The 15,666-nt window shown below is 43.5% G+C and overlaps 1 protein-coding gene across 1 annotated transcript; it reads right to left on the bottom strand.

The window, feature by feature from the left end:
• Window positions 1-8,663: 8,663 nt before the first annotated feature.
• LOC132829084 (zinc finger protein 229-like) lies at window positions 8,664-11,446 on the bottom strand. The gene is made up of 2 exons (XM_060846392.1): window positions 11,365-11,446; window positions 8,664-10,175 (listed from the first exon to the last, which is right to left on the bottom strand). Exon 2 carries the CDS (start codon window positions 10,163-10,165, stop codon window positions 8,774-8,776), a length of 1,392 nt encoding a protein of 463 aa, XP_060702375.1. The 5' UTR covers window positions 10,166-10,175; window positions 11,365-11,446; the 3' UTR covers window positions 8,664-8,773.
• Window positions 11,447-15,666: the final 4,220 nt, after the last annotated feature.

The raw sequence follows: 15,666 nt of genomic DNA on the forward strand, positions 1-15,666 counted from the left end.
ATCTCATGTCCCCGTTTTGCCCTCCTCATTTCCCTCTTAAGTATACTCCTACTTCCTTCATACTCTTCTAAGGATTCACTCGATCTATCCTGTCTATACCTGACATATGCTTCCTTCTTTTTCTTAACCAAACCCTCAATTTCTTTAGTCATCCAGCATTCCCTATACCTACCAGCCTTCCCTTTCACCCTGACAGGAATATACTGTCTCTGGATTCTTGTTATCTCATTTCTGAAGGCTTCCCAATTTCCAGCCGTCCCTTTACCTGCGAACATCTGCCTCCAATCAGCTTTCGAAATTCCTTGCCTAATACCGTCAAAATTGGCCTTTCTTCAATTTAGAACTTCAACTTTTAGATCTGGTCTATCCTTTTCCATCACTATTTTAAAACAAGTAGAATTATGGTTGCTGGCCCCAAAGTGCTCCCCCACTGACACCTCAGTAACCTGCCCTGCCTTATTCCCCAAGAGTAGGTCAAGTTTTGCACCTTCTCTAGTAGGTACATCCACATACTGAATCAGAAAATTGTTTTGTAAGCACTTAAGAAATTCCTCTCCATCTAAACCTTTAACACTATAGCAGCCCCAGTCGATGTTTGGAAAGTTAAAATCCCCTATTCTTACAGGTAGCTGAGATCTCCTTCCAAGTTTCTTTCTCAATTTCCCTCTGACTATTAGGGAATCTATAAAACAATCCCAATAAGGTGATCATCCCTTTCTTATTTCTCAGTTCCACTCAAATAACTTCCCTGGATGTACTTCCTGGAATATTCTCCCTCAGCACAGCTGTAATGCTATCCCTTATCAAAAATGCCACTTTCCCATCTCTCTTACCTCCCTTTCTATCCTTCCTGTAGCATTTGTATCCTGGAACATTAAGCCGCCAGTCCTGCTCATCCCTGAGCCATGTTTCTGTAATTGCTATGATATCCCAGTCCCATGCTCCTAACCATGCCCTGAGTTCATCTGCCTTCCCTGTTAGGCCCCTTGCATTGATATAAATGCAGTTTAATTTATTAGACCTACCTTGTCCCTGCCTGCCCTGACTGTTTGACTCATTTCTGTTCTCAACTGTACCAGTCTCAGATTGATCCCTTTCCTCACTAACTCCCTGGGTCCCCCCACCACCACCTCCCCCACCGAACCGCACCCCCCAACCCCACCTTACTAGTTTAAATTCATGATTTGTATTTCTCGGTTGTGTTTTTCTTCCACTTGTTGTAAGGGGTCACATAGTTTCCACTTGGACCATAATCTGAAATGGAAGTTGGAGTCTGTTACAGCGTTGAAATACCAGAAGATTTTTACAACTTTAGATGGTGCAAATTTTTAAACTGTAATTTTGGAGCAGAGAGATTATATTTGCAGAGCTTCAATAGTTAAATGTTTGCTCAACTAACAAGTTTTAACTCAACACCGTAAAGCCTTCAGGACTCAACACCAAATTCAACAACTCTCAATCATAACCTCCATGGCCATCTTATTCTTTCTGCTCCTTTTTGCTGTGCTGCCAGGTTAGTCTTTGTCTTTATCCCTTGATGTTGCATTCAGATGGTTTTTATATAGCAGTTAGTGCCTCATTTTAATGTGATGCCTCCTCTTTAGATATTTAGAATGGTTATAAAAGGTAGGGAAAAAAGAAGCATTCTCTTGCATTTTGAGCCATTTAAATACGTTGTTATTTAATTTCCTCTGGCTGCCATCCTGTTGCAAATCTTGTTCTTCTTGCTCCTTCCCATTCACCAGCTTAAAAACTCTTACATTTCTATTTCTGTTAATTCTAAACAATGGTCATTGACCTGAAATGTTAATTCTATTCCTTTCTCCAAAGATGCTGCAAGATCTTAGTTTTTCCATTTTTGTTTGAGTTTTATTTCAAAACCTAAGTTGTGGCTAAAATTATTGACCTTCAAAATAATCTGTTTTCAAACTGGTGTCAAATGCAAGATAACTGAATCATAGAGTACAGAAGAGGTCCTTTGACCCATCACATTGGCACCAATGAAAGTACACTACTACCTACACTAGTCCCACTTTCCCATTCTAAGCCCATGTATGGGTGATGGTAGGGCAGTTAGTGTATGGATAAAGTAAGGACTGCAAATGCTGGAGATCAGAGTCGAGAGTGTGGTGCTGGCATAGCACAGCAGGTCAGGCAGCATCCGAGGAGCAGGAGAATCAACGTTTCGGGCATAAGCCCTTTATCAGGAATGAGGCTTGTGGGTCAGGGCTGAGAGAAAAATGGGAGGGGGGTGGGTTTGGGGGGTGATAGCTGGGAAGGCAATAGGTGGATGAAGGTGATAGGTCAGAGGGGGCAGTGATGGACAGGTCCAGAGGGTGGTGTCAAGTTGGAGGCTTGGGATTGGGATAATGTTGAGGGAGGGGAAATGAGGAAGCTGTTGAAATTCACATTTATCCCATGTGGTTGCAGGGTCTCAAGGCTGAATACTAAGCATTCCTCCTCCAGGCGTTGGGTGGTAATGGTTTGGTGGTGGGGAAGGCCCAGGACCTGCATGTCTTTGACGGAGTGAGAGGGGAAGTTGAAGTGTTCAGCCTCGGGGCGGTGGGGTTGGTGGGTATTGGTGTCCCAGAGATGTTCACTGAAACGATCCACAAGAAGGCGTCCTGTCTCTCCAATGAAGAGGAGACCACACCGGGTGCAATGAATGCAGTGGATGTGTGGATTTCAGTGAGGCCTTTGACAATGTCCCTTATGAGAAACTGATAAAGAAAGTAAAGTTTCATGGAATCCAGGTTAACTTGGCAAGTTGAATCTGAAATTGGCTTAATGACAGAAGACAGAGAGTGATGGTGGAAGGCTGTTTGTGTAACTGGAGCTTGGTGTGCAGTGGTGTTCCACAGGGATCTATGCTGTGTCCTTTATTATTTATGATATTCGTAAATAGTAGATAAGAATGTGGAGGAATTATAAGAAAGTTTGCAGATGATACTGAAATTGACAGGATGGTTGACAGTGAGGAAGAAATCTTAGGTTACTGGAAGATAACGGGTTGTTCAGATGGGCAGATCAGTAGCAGATGGAATTTAAGCCTGATAAATGTGACATAATGCACTTTGGAAGAATCAGCAAGACAAGGGAGTACCCAATGAATGTCAGGAGATGAGGCAGTTCAGAGGAACATAGGTTCTTGGGGCATTTGTCCATAGTTCCCGAAGGTGGCAGGACAGGATAACAGGGTAGTTAAAGTTAAGAAAGCATATGGATGCTTGCCTTTATCAGTTGAGGCATAGATTATAATTGCAGGGAGGTTATGTTGAAGCTGTACAGAACTTTGGTTAGGCCCCTGCTGGAATACTGTATCCAGTTCTGGTCACCACACCATAGGATGAATCTGATTGCACCAGAGGGAGTGCGGAGGAGATTCACCAAGATGTTGTCTGGGATGGAGCATTTCAGCTATGAAGAGAGGCTGGATAAGCTTGGGTGGTGTTCTTTGGAGCAGAGAAGGTTGAGAGGTACCTGATAGAGGTCTATAAGATGAGGGATTTATTTTCTCATCAACGTGTTCAGAGATGTTATTGCATATCTGTGGAGCAGGTGGGGCTTGAACCCAGGGATATTACCATTGCATCACAAGAGCCATGTATAGTACATGGACAGGGTGAACAGAAAGCAGCTGTTCCTGATGGTCAGTATCAAGAAGAGGGTAGATCACTTTTAAAGTGAGAGACAAGAGGCTTAGAGAGGATTTGATGGAAAATCTTTTTCACCCATAGGTTTGTATGGGTCTGAAATTTAGGAGGGAAATTGAGATGACTAATCTTACAATCTTTAAAAAGCACTTGGATGAGCATTTGAAATTGGTCAGGGCCCCTGTTAATTCTTCCCTCGTGTTTCACAGCAGCCTGGAAGACAGCTCATCTGAACCTGTGGATTTATCCACTATTTAAGCTGCCAAAACTTTCATTACCTCCTCCATCTTATATCAATCTGCTCAAAATTTCACAGTGCACCTTCTCAAATTATGTACTTGCATCCTTCTTTTCTGAAGTAAAGACAAATGTGAAGTACTCATTTATCACTCTGTCAGTTTTGTTTGGCTTCGTGCTCCCTTGATCTGTCATTGGCCCTATTTTTTTCCGTTTGCTAAACTTTTAGAATACCTTGGGAATCTGCCTAATCTTGCCCGCCAGCATTTTCTCATGCTCCATCTATGCTCTCCTAATTGCTTTCTTGAGTTCTCCCCTGCACTTTCCATAATCCTCTACAGCCTCTGTTATTTTGCTCCCTTTGTACCTATTACTTGTTTTTCTTTTTTCTATTTATCCAGAATATCTGAATATTCCGAGACACCAGGGTTCTGCTGGACTTGTTGCGCCTATGTTTCACCCTAAATGATTCATGCTGGGACTGTACTCCCCACGTAGCTTTTGAAGACGTCCCACTGTTCTGCTGTAGATTTATGCACAAGTAACTTTTCCAGTCTATTTCAGCCAGATCATGACTTAGAACATAGAACATTACAGTGCAGTACAGACCCTCAATGTTGCGCCGACCTGTGAAGCCACCTGAAGTCCATCTAACCTACAATATTCCATTCTTACCCATATGCCTATCCAATGACCATTTAAATGCACTAATAAAATCTGCTTTAAAATCAATAAAACCTCGTTTAGCAGAACATTTTTCTCCCTTTCCATAACAAACTTAAAAGGCTAATAGCTGCTACATTTATTGATCATCCATCTGTAACTAACCTCAAAAATACTTTATTAGCTTTGAAGCACTTTGGCATATTCTTAGGATGTGAAAGTGTTACAAAATACAAATTACTTGCTTTCTTTAAGTCCTCAGTTGATGGTTGACTTTTTAAAACTTTGTTTTCATTTTTTTTTCCAACAGTAGTGCTTATTTCCTTCCAGCACCCATGTTGTGTGTGTAGGTGTAGGACACAGTGAAGAAACATCACATGCAGAAAACTTGATTCATATTACACCAGGAAGAAGAAAAAAACACCTGAGTGGCCAGTGACAAGGAGTCAGTTCATGAATTAATTGAGGAGTAAGAATGATGAAAATTAATTAAGTAATGAACTTTGGGTTATGGCTAATAGAAAAGAGAAGCAATAAAAATAGACAGATGGAGTGCTCTATCTCCCTTTCCAACTCCAATTTGATTTAGAGCCTTCCCATTCGTCTTTGAAAGTCTTCATTGTCCTTAACAGGCTCCACGTGTAAATCATTCGATTGGAGAACATGGGGTGGTTTACTGGTGGTGGTTAATGGATGAAAGCCTACCATGTGTGATTTGGTGATAGAAACAAAAAACATTCAGTTGTATGTGTTACAACACTGGGTAAACCCGCCTGCTTAATTTAAACCAGCAACACAGAAAAGATTTATCCCGTGTAGTACGCTGTGAAAATTCGAGAGGCCAAGAACTATTTAAAATAAAAATTAACAACTTTATTTCTTAAAGTAAAACAGAGAATAATTAACTATTTACAACTCCTTCCTCTAACCTTTTACTTTCCCTTCTATAATACTTGTCCGATAAATCACCCTATCCCCCTTTAAGATTTAGTGAAAAAATTTAAATTTCAAAACCAGCCAGCTGTCAGATCTTCTATTTGAATCTTCCTCTGTCTTCTTTTCTTCATCTTAGGGATTATGTTTCACAGGTCACGAATTCAATAAAGGTACCTTTAAGAGAGCTATTCTCCGGGCAGTCTGCAGATGTCATTGGCTTAGCAGTTCTCTTCCCAACCGTTTAATTTTCCCTGGTCTTATGCCCCCAAAGCATTGGATTGTGTCATTGGCTTTTAAGATTGTCAATATACTAAATTCAAATGATTGGATTTTGGTATTTTTCAGGGTATAATTTAAACTGGTTGGTCTAATTTGAATCTGTTTTGTCGTTTCTAGGCAACCTAGCTAATCTAGCTTTCACCAAGTGTTACATTATTGCCTTATTCAGAACACTTGGTGCTGTCAGGTAGTTCTGCTAGCTTTTAACTCTCTTAAAGGTACAGTACACCCACATCTTCATAACATATGAAAGAACATTTCTAGATGTAAAAAGTGAAAAACTAAAAACAAAAGAAAAAGATAAGCAGGAGGGTTCTTGTAGTACAATGATAGTGTCCTAGCTCTGGACCAAGAGACCCAAGTTCAAGTTGTACCTGGTTCAGATTTGTGTCATAACACCTCTGAACAGCTTGATTAGAAAATATCTACAGTCTTCGATGTGAAACAGAAGATGAAGTGGTGCAGTGGTGCTGTCCCTGCCACTTAGCCAGGAGGTCCACATTCAAGTCCCACCTGCTCTAGAGGTGTGTAATAATATCTGAAAAGGTCGATTGAAAAATTCTCTAAAAATCAAACAAGCCATGTGACAAATTAAAATTTGAAGTAGCAGATAAAAGAAAAAGCGATTTGCACAAATGCTAAGATGAGAGTCAAAAAGTTGAGGACTGCAAATGCTGGAGATCATTCCTGATGAAGGGCTTATGCCAGAAACGTTGACTCTGCTGCTTCTCGGATGCTGCCCGACCTGCTGTGCTTTTCCAGAGCCACACTTTTTTTGACTCTGATCTCCAGCATCTGCAGTCCTCACTTTCTCCTACAAATGCTAAGATAGCAGTCAAAATTGTCAACTACAGACATGCATGAGTTACTGGCAACAGACAGCCATAATTCTGAATGAATCTATGCAAGTCCAGCTGACTTCATCACGTTCGATGCATGATATTGGCTACACATCTGTATAATGCCCTCTGGGAGTAACAGCAAGGACTTTTGGGAGCAAGGGCCAGAAGTAGGGCAAAGTTTGCAAAGTAGCACCAGGCATTCGGTTGGGCAGCTCATGGTGAAAAGGAGATAAATGCTCCAGGCTGAATTTGGAATTGGGACAAAACAGTAATTGCATCGAGAGTATCTCCTCCTCACCCCCATGCTTCACTGAATGCCCAAGGGTGACTCAACTCTGCTGGACAGAAAGCAGCTGTGTCTGTCACATGGTGGTGGTTTCTGTGACTGCATGTTCCTTGTGCTACCTAGAAGTGGCATTCCTACAAATACTGACAAGACAGAAGCATTCCCTGAGGGTGGTTGAAAGTGAGATCAAATCTCAACAAGGAGGAGTTATGAAACAGTCAAAGGATGATACTCAAAGACTACTACAGAACCAAATCCTGCTCAACCAACTGTTCTCAATCACATTCATAGGTTCACATGATAGGTTGGTCAGGCTGAGCTTGCTTCTGTTGGAATTTTGAAGAGGGAGGGATGACTTAACTGAAGGTAGAAAATCCTGAATGGTCTTGACAAGCCAGACTAGGAACTGATATTTCCTCTTGAGAATCTGTCCTTATCTGGGGGACACTGCTTTAAAAGTAAGAGATCCCTTTTTGGTACAGAGATGTGGAGAAACTTTTTTTTCTCATTAAGTTGGGCGAATTTTGAACTCCACTTCAGAAAATACTGAGATGGGCGTTGTGAAATCTTTTAAAGGCAGATAGATTCTTGTTAGGCACTGGAATCAAAGGTTATCGGGGTAGATGGGAACAGGAGATTTGATACACACACTAATCAGCCAACAAATGGCTCAGTGGTTGACACTGTTGTCTCACAGCACCAGAGACCTGGATTTTAGTCCAGCCTTCGGTCGCCGTCTTGAGTTTGCATGTTCTCTGTGTCTGTGTGGGCTTCCAGTGGGTGCTCTGGTTTTCTCTCACAGTCTAAAGATGTGTAGGCTAGGTGGATTAACCAGGATAAATTGCCCATAGTGTTCAGGGATATGTAGATTAGGTGCATTAGTAAGTGGTAAATGTTGGATAATAGGGTAGGGGAATGGGCCTAGGTGGGTTACTCTTCGGAGGGTCAATGTAGACTTTTTGGACCTATGGGCTTGTTTCCACTCTATAGGGATACTATGAAGTGTGAGGTTACAGGGATAGGATGGGGGAATGAATCTGGGTGGGATGCTCTTTGGAGGGTTGTTGTGGAATTGAGAGGCCAAATGGCTCCTTTCCATGACATAAGGATTCTTATTATCTTACTGAATAGCACAGCAGACTAAAGAATCCAGATAGTCTCCTACGGCTCTTATTTTGTGTATTCGTATTCCATATGTATTACTTTGGTCAGCTGCTTGTCATTCAGTAATGAGTAATGTATTAGTTCCTGTGGTTGCTGTCTCTCAAGATTACAAACATTATTAAGCTTAATTCTCCAAATATTGGGGCAAATAAATAACAATTTCACCATATTATCTACCAGAATTTCTCGGATAAGGATCCTCACATTGCAATCATTGTCACTAATTTTCTCCTGGCTGACTTATGTCCATTAATTTTGTGATTCAGATTATTTTTCATTCCTATGCTGAAGGAATTCCTGAACCATATGGGAAGATGAACATTTGAAGCTCTCAAATAACTTTCAATTCCCAGGACAGGTTATTCTTTTTCATGGTTAAGGAAGATTCCTTTGTTTTATATGCATATAAGCAAGAGTTATCAGCCAAGTGATTTTAATAAGTGAAAATTGAGATTTATACTCTAACTGGGGTCAGGTCTAGAACAGTATCTCTTATAAGGAACATTGTAATCTGTCTTATTTTTAAAACATAAAAGACTTAACACACACTATCTTTAGAACAAAGAGATTTATTGGATTTATATTAATAATATTGAAATCCAGTCCAATTCTATGGGTTACTCACAGCAGCAGAAATAAATCCTCACTGCCAGAGTGAACATGGTCCAGTCCTACTTGTTATTCAAAGAAATAGCACCTAAAACCACACAGTATCATAAGACATGAGCTCGCTGGTGTCGCAGCAGGTCAGGTGAACAAGTGAATCCTTTCCCACATACAGAACACTTAAATGGCCTTTCTCCAGAGTGAACTCGCTGGTGTATGAGCAGATGGTATGATCGAGTGAATCCCTTTGCACACACAGAGCAAGTGAATGGCCTCTCTCCGGTGTGACTGCGTCGATGTGTTTCCAACTGGGATGGATAATTGAATTGCTTTTCACAGACAGAGCAGGTGAACGGTCTCTGCCCAGTGTGAACATGTCGATGAGTTTCCAACTTGGGTAGGGTCTTGAAACCCTTCCCACACAAGGGGCAGGTAAAAGGACCCTCTCCAGTGTGAACTCGTTGGTGTGTCAGCAAATTGGAGGAGCAAGTGAATCCTTTGCCACAAATAGAACAGGTGAAAGGTTTCTCCCCAGTGTGACTGCGTCGATGAATTTCTAGATAGGATGCACAGTTGAATCTCTTTTCACACACTGAGCAGCTGAACGGTCTCTCCCCGGTATGAATGCGTTGATGCTTCATCAAATGGGATGAACAAATGAATCTCTTTTCACATACAGAACAGCTGAAAGGCCTCTCCCCAGTGTGACTCCGTTGATGAATTTCAAGATGAGCTGGGCAATTAAATCCCTTCCCACACACTGAGCAGATAACTGGTTTCTCCATAGTGTGACTCCGTTGATGAGTTTCAAGCCTAGGAAGAGTTTTGAATCCCTTTCCACACTCTGAGCATGTAAATGGCCTCTCTCCTGTGTGAACCCTTTGGTGTGCCAGCAGACTTGATAACTGAGTAAATCGTTTCATGCAGACAGAGCAGGAGAATGGCTTCTCTCCAGTGTGAACACGTTGGTGTGTCATCAGGTGGGAAGACTGAGTGAAACCCTTCCCACACACAGAACAGGTGAAAGGCCTCTCTCCAGTGTGAGTGCGTCTATGGATTTCAAGGTAAGCTGGCCGAATAAACCCTTTCCCACACACTGAACAAATGAATGGCTTCTCAGCCGCATGTACTCCCTGATGCGTCTGTAAACTGGACAACTGACTAAATCGCTTGCCACACACACAGCAGACAAATGGTTTCTCCCCAGTGTGGCTACGTCGATGAGTTTCCAGCTCAGAAGGATAACTAAATCCCTTCCCACAGTCTTCACATTTATAGGGCTGCTCCCCAGTGTGGTTTCGCTTGTGTCTCTCCAGATTAAACGAGCGGCTGAAGGTTCGATCACACATTGAACATACAAATGGTTTCTCCCTTTTCTGAATTTGGTGTTTCCCTACCATATTCAAAGACTGATGAGATTCAGTTCCTGGTGAATCAAGCAAATTTTGCAGATCTGGACATGATGTAAGGTATGACTGTCCCATCTGTAAATCTTCCATTCCTAATAGCCTGTAAAGTAAATTACAAACGTCAGTCATGTAAACATAGAAATTCAGAACACAGTTCAGATTATTTCTTGTAAAGTCCCTGTTGAGCTGCAAATCCTCTGCAGCACATACTGTACCTCCTGCTGGCATCATCAGAATTTAGAATCAGCCCTCTTCGAAACAGTATTACATTGCCATTCTCTCCTAAAAGACATTGATTCTGACCAGGTAAAGCTGCTGAAACACTGTTTCATACCATTCTTCATATATGAAATGTGACTGTAACTAATGTCAGAATATTTGACTATAAGAGGGCATGTGGTACTTTCCAGCTTGGTTCACTTTTAGAATGCTGGAACTCTGTTATGTTCTCTTACTTTATTTAACCCAGCCATATTGTTGTAGGCTGGAATGTGGACCATACAATGGCCTGATCTGGTTTTTGAGTGAAAAAGGACTAGAGTAGCCTCTTACGTCTGACTCAGGCTCAAGCTCCACTTGAGTCCAACAGTTTAGGTTGTCAACCCAATGCAGTACTGAAGGAGTGCTGCACTATCAGAAGTCCTATGTACCCTTCCAGATGGATGGAAAACTTCTCGTTGTACAGGTGCACTCTGAAGGGACATGGACAATACTTGCGCATCTCCCATTAGCACTGCGACAAATGATCTGGTCGTTATCACATTACTATTTGTGGGGAAACTGCTGTTTACAAAAGTTTCTGCGATATTTCCTCCAAACTTTCAAAAGAACCAAATTCACTCTAACATGGTTAGGGACAATCCTGATGTGCGAAAGGCGCTATGCAAACGCAGATTTCTTTTTTGGAGGGGGAAAGGAATTCCCGATGGGACCTTAACAGCAGCAAGACAGTCCGCCACAAGGTGAAGGTCGTAAAATCGTTGCTTCAGGGGGAGTCCATTCTCCCAGCAACATCCTGCCTGCCTGCCGCAGTGTCGCCACTCACAGTCTGTATCCCCTGACCATCCCTGTTGCCGCTACACACACACACCCCCCCTGACAGTCCCACTTTTCTGGAAATCCCTCCCCAAAGGGGGGTCTCCGTTTCTCAACCCTTCCACGGGATCTCTGTTTCTAGAACTCCCCCCCAATCTGTCACTTCACCCCACTCCCCCAATAGAATCACGGTTTCTAGACACCCCCAACCTCCTAGGTTTCCAGAACCCAATTCACCACCAGGCCCGTCTCACTCATTATTTTCTTTGTCTCCAGCTGGGAGTTTTACCCCGGGTTTAGAAATTCCTGTATTCTCTGAAAATCGGTCGACCTGCCCCTTCATTAAAAATCCTCGGGCCCGCGAACAAAGACAAAGCTTGGGGCGGGGCCAGGCGTAGGCCCCGCCTTCTCCTTGCCCCCTCCCCCGTTTTCTGCCCGTCCTACGTACGTGATTGCCCGCCCCCATTGGTCCAGACAACTGTCGATCAGGTTGACGCCGCGAAGGGGGCGCAGCTGGTGCGGCGGTGCGCGTGCTGCTCGGTCGGTCAGTTAGTCAGTCTCTCAGGTTCTGGGGAAGGTACAGGTCAGAGAGGTTTTGATCAGAATAGGGACAGGGCAGTCATGACAGGGGGTGCCAAAGAGAGATTGTGTCCGTGAATACTGTGTGAAATTCTGGTCTCGCACCCACAAGAAGGATGTTGTGAAACTTGAAAGGGTTCAGAAAAGATTTACAAGGATGTTGCCAGGGTTGGAGGGTCTGAGCTACAGGGAGAGGCTGAACAGGCTGGGGCTGTTTTCCCTGGAGCATCGGAGGCTGAGGGGTGACCTTATAGAGGTTTACAAAATCATGAGGGGCATGGAGAGGGTAATAGACAAGGTCTTTTCCCTGGAGGTGGGCGGAGTCCAGAACTAGAGGGCGTAGGTTCAGGGTGAGAGGGGAAAGGTTTAGACATAGGAGTGGAAGTAAGGCCATTCGGCCCATCGAGTCCAAAATGGGCCTAAGGGGCAGCTTTTTCACACAGAGGGTGATACGAGTATGGAAGTGGTGGTGGCTGGTACAATTACAGCATTTAAAAGGCATCTGGACCGGTATACGAATAGGAAGGGATTAGAGGGATATGGGCTAAATGCTGGCAAATGGGACTAGATTAGGTGAGGATTTCTGGTTGGCATGAACGAGTTGGACCAAAGAGGCTGTTTCTGTGCTGCACATCTCTATGAATCCATGAATGACGGGTGAAGCGTCCAGAACCAAAGGGAATGGAACATGAACAGAAATTGCTGAAAAAGCTCAGTAGGTCTGGCAGCACCTGTGGAGAGAAATCAGAGTTGATATTTCATGTCGAGTGACCCTTCCTCAGAACTCACAACCCAAAGGGAATGGAGATGGGGAGAGCAATCACCTGACTGGAGCAAATGTACTGTTATCTGAAATAAATGAGAAAAACTGAAATATACAAAGAAAAGGAACCAAAAATAGATGTTGGTCAAGTATCACAGAATTAAGTGTTGAGTCTGGAAGGCCAAATTAAATGCCAAACCAAAAAGGTGAGGTGTGGTTTCTCAAGCTAATGCTGAGCTTGACTGAAATAAGCTGCAAATGTGTTGCTGGTCAAAGCACAGCAGGCCAGGCAGCATCTCAGGAATAGAGAATTCGACGTTTCGAGCATAAGCCCTTCATCAGGAATAAAAGAGAGAGCCAAGCAGGCTAAGATAAAAGGTAGGGAGGAGGGACTAGGGGGAGGGGCGATGGAGGTTGGATAGGTGGAAGGAGGTCAAGGTGAGGGTGAGGGTGATAGGCCGGAGTGGGGTGGGGGTGGGGGTGGGGGCGGAGAGGTCAGGAAGAGGATTGCAGGTTAGGAGGGCGGTGCTGAGTTGAGGGAACCGACTGAGACAAGGTGGGGGGAGGGGAAATGAGGAAACTGGAGAAATCTGAATTCATACCTTGTGGTTGGAGGGTTCCCAGGCGGAAGATGAGGCGCTCCTCCTCCAGCCGTCGTGTTGTTGTGTTCTGCCGGTGGAGGAGTCCAAGGACCTGCATGTCCTCGGTGGAGTGGGAGGGAGAGTTAAAGTGTTGAGCCACGGGGTGATTGGGTTGGTTGGTTCGGGCGGCCCGGAGGTGTTCTCTGAAGCGTTCCGCAAGTAAGCGGCCTGTCTCACCAATATAGAGGAGGCCACATCGGGTGCAGCGGATGCAATAGATGATGTGTGTGGAGGTACAGGTGAACTTGTGGCGGATATGGAAGGATCCCTTGGGGCCTTGGAGGGAAGTGAGTGTGGAGGTGTGGGCGCAAGTTTTACATTTCCTGCGGTTGCAGGGGAAGGTGCCGGGGGTGGAGGTTGGGTTGGTGGGGGGTGTGGATCTGACGAGGGAGTCACGAAGGGAGTGGAACTAGCGGACTGAAATAATGCCATCCAGAGATGTCAGTGTCAGGATTAAAATGACAGAACACAAGAAGTTCAGGGTTTTGCTTGCGAAATGAATGGAAATGTTTTGTACTCTGTCATTCTAAACAGCTTTTTGTCTCCCCAGTTTAAAGAACACATTGTGAGCAGTGCATGCAATAGACTAGATTGAAAGAAGTACAAGAAAATCAATGCATCTTCTGGAAGATGTGTTTAGGGCCTTAGATATTGTAGAGAGGTGTAAAAGGGCAAGTAATCCATATGCATTTTTATGAAAGCTACTGTGGGAAGGGGACAGGGTGTTTGGATGATTAGGGACAGAACCAGTACCATATTGTGAATGGTCTCTTCAGAATACTGAAAGGGAGGAGAGGGGAAGATGTGAGGTGATGCATTTTGAGACTAAAAAGGCAATGGAGTAAATAGATGTTGGTTGAATATCACAGACCTTTGTATCCTCATTAGCCATTGGAGAGGCTCATGAGGGTTAATGAGTAGCTAGTGTTGTTCAAGAAGGGAAATTGGGATAATCCAGGCAATTATAGACCGATGAGTCTCACATCAAGGTTGGGAAGCTACTGGAGAGAAGTCTTAGGGCTTGGATTTACATGCTTTTGGAAATGCATGGCTTAATTCAGGACAGTTATAAAGTCCTACAGTACAGAAACAGGCCCTTTGACCCAACTGGTCTATGCCAACCAAAATGTCCATGCTAACCCCATTTCTTTCACTTGGCCCATATCCCTCTAAACCTTTCCTATCCATTTATTTGTCCGAATGTCTTCTAAATGTTGTTAGTGTACTGCAACAACTTCCGCTGGCATCTCATTCCATATGTGTACCACCCTATGTGTAAAAGAGGTTGCCCCTTAGGTTCCTATTTATTCTTTCCCCTCTTGTCAGCATGGCTTTATGCAGGACAGGTCATGTCTTACTAACTTGATTGATTTTTCTTTTGAGGAGATGACAAGAGTGATTGATGAGGGTAGAGCAGCAGACATTGTTTACATGGATTTTAGTAAAACTTTCAACAAGGCCCCTTATGGTAGGCTCAAGAAGATTAAGATGCATGGGATCCACAGTGTCTTAATCACTTGGCTTCAGAATTGGTATGCCCATAGAAAACAGAAGGAGTAGTGGAAGAGTGTTTTTCTTGCTGGAAGTCTGTGACTTGAGGTGTTCTGCAGGGATCTATACTGGGACCTCAGCTGTTTGTGACTTATGTAAGTGACTTGGATTAAAACATAGATGAGTGGGTTAGAAAGTTTGTAGGCGACACAAAGATTGGGGGAGTTGTGGATAGTGTAGATGGTTGTCAAAGGATACAGCAGGATATAGATCAGTTGCACATATGGGCAGAGAAATGGCAGATGGAGTTTAATGCAGGCAATTTGTGAGATGTTGCACTTTGGGAGATTAAATGTAAAGGGAAAGTATACAATTAATAGCAGGAGCCTTAACAGCATTGATGTTGGGATCCTAGTCCATAGCTCCATGAAAGTGGCCACACAAGTAGTTAGGGTGGTGGAGAAGGCATAGGGCATGCTTGCCTTTATTGGTTGGAACACTGAGTACAAGAGTCAGGAAGGGATGTTGCATGGAGCAGTAGAGGCCTAGGGGAGACCTGATAGAAGTTATGAGAGGCATAGATAGGGTTGATGGTCAGAATCCTGTTATCACCGTTGAAATGTCTATTACTAGAGGGCATGCTTTTCAGATAAAAAAGGGCAAGTTCAAAGGAGATGTGAGGGGTAGTTATTTTACACAGTGACTGGGAGGTGTCTAGAACATGCTGTCAGAGGGAGTGGCAAGGTAGATGTGATAGGGACATTTAAGGGACTTTTGGATAAGCACATCAATAAGCAAGGAATGGTAGAGTATGGACCATGGGCAGGTGGAAGGTTTCAGTTTAACTTGGCATCATGTTCAGCACAATGTTGTGGGCCAAAGGGCCTGTTCCTGTGCTGTACTGTTGTATGGTCCATGTTCTATCTATGCAGGGGCAGAATAAATAGTTTGGAGTTACTTTCCTGAGAGTAGAAAAGTTTGGGGGGGAGGGAGCTGATTAAGGTGTACAAATTATAAGGAGGATTGATAGGGTTGATAGGAAGAAATATCCTTAGTAGACATATCACTAAGTACAAGATATA

This window comes from Hemiscyllium ocellatum, chromosome 28 (assembly GCF_020745735.1).
Source record: "Hemiscyllium ocellatum isolate sHemOce1 chromosome 28, sHemOce1.pat.X.cur, whole genome shotgun sequence".
Lineage (NCBI taxonomy): Eukaryota > Metazoa > Chordata > Chondrichthyes > Orectolobiformes > Hemiscylliidae > Hemiscyllium > Hemiscyllium ocellatum.

Coding starts and splice junctions, on each gene's coding strand:
- LOC132829084 (XM_060846392.1), bottom strand. CDS start 10,165: ATGGAAGATTTACAGATGGGACAGTCATACCTTACATCATGTCCAGAT.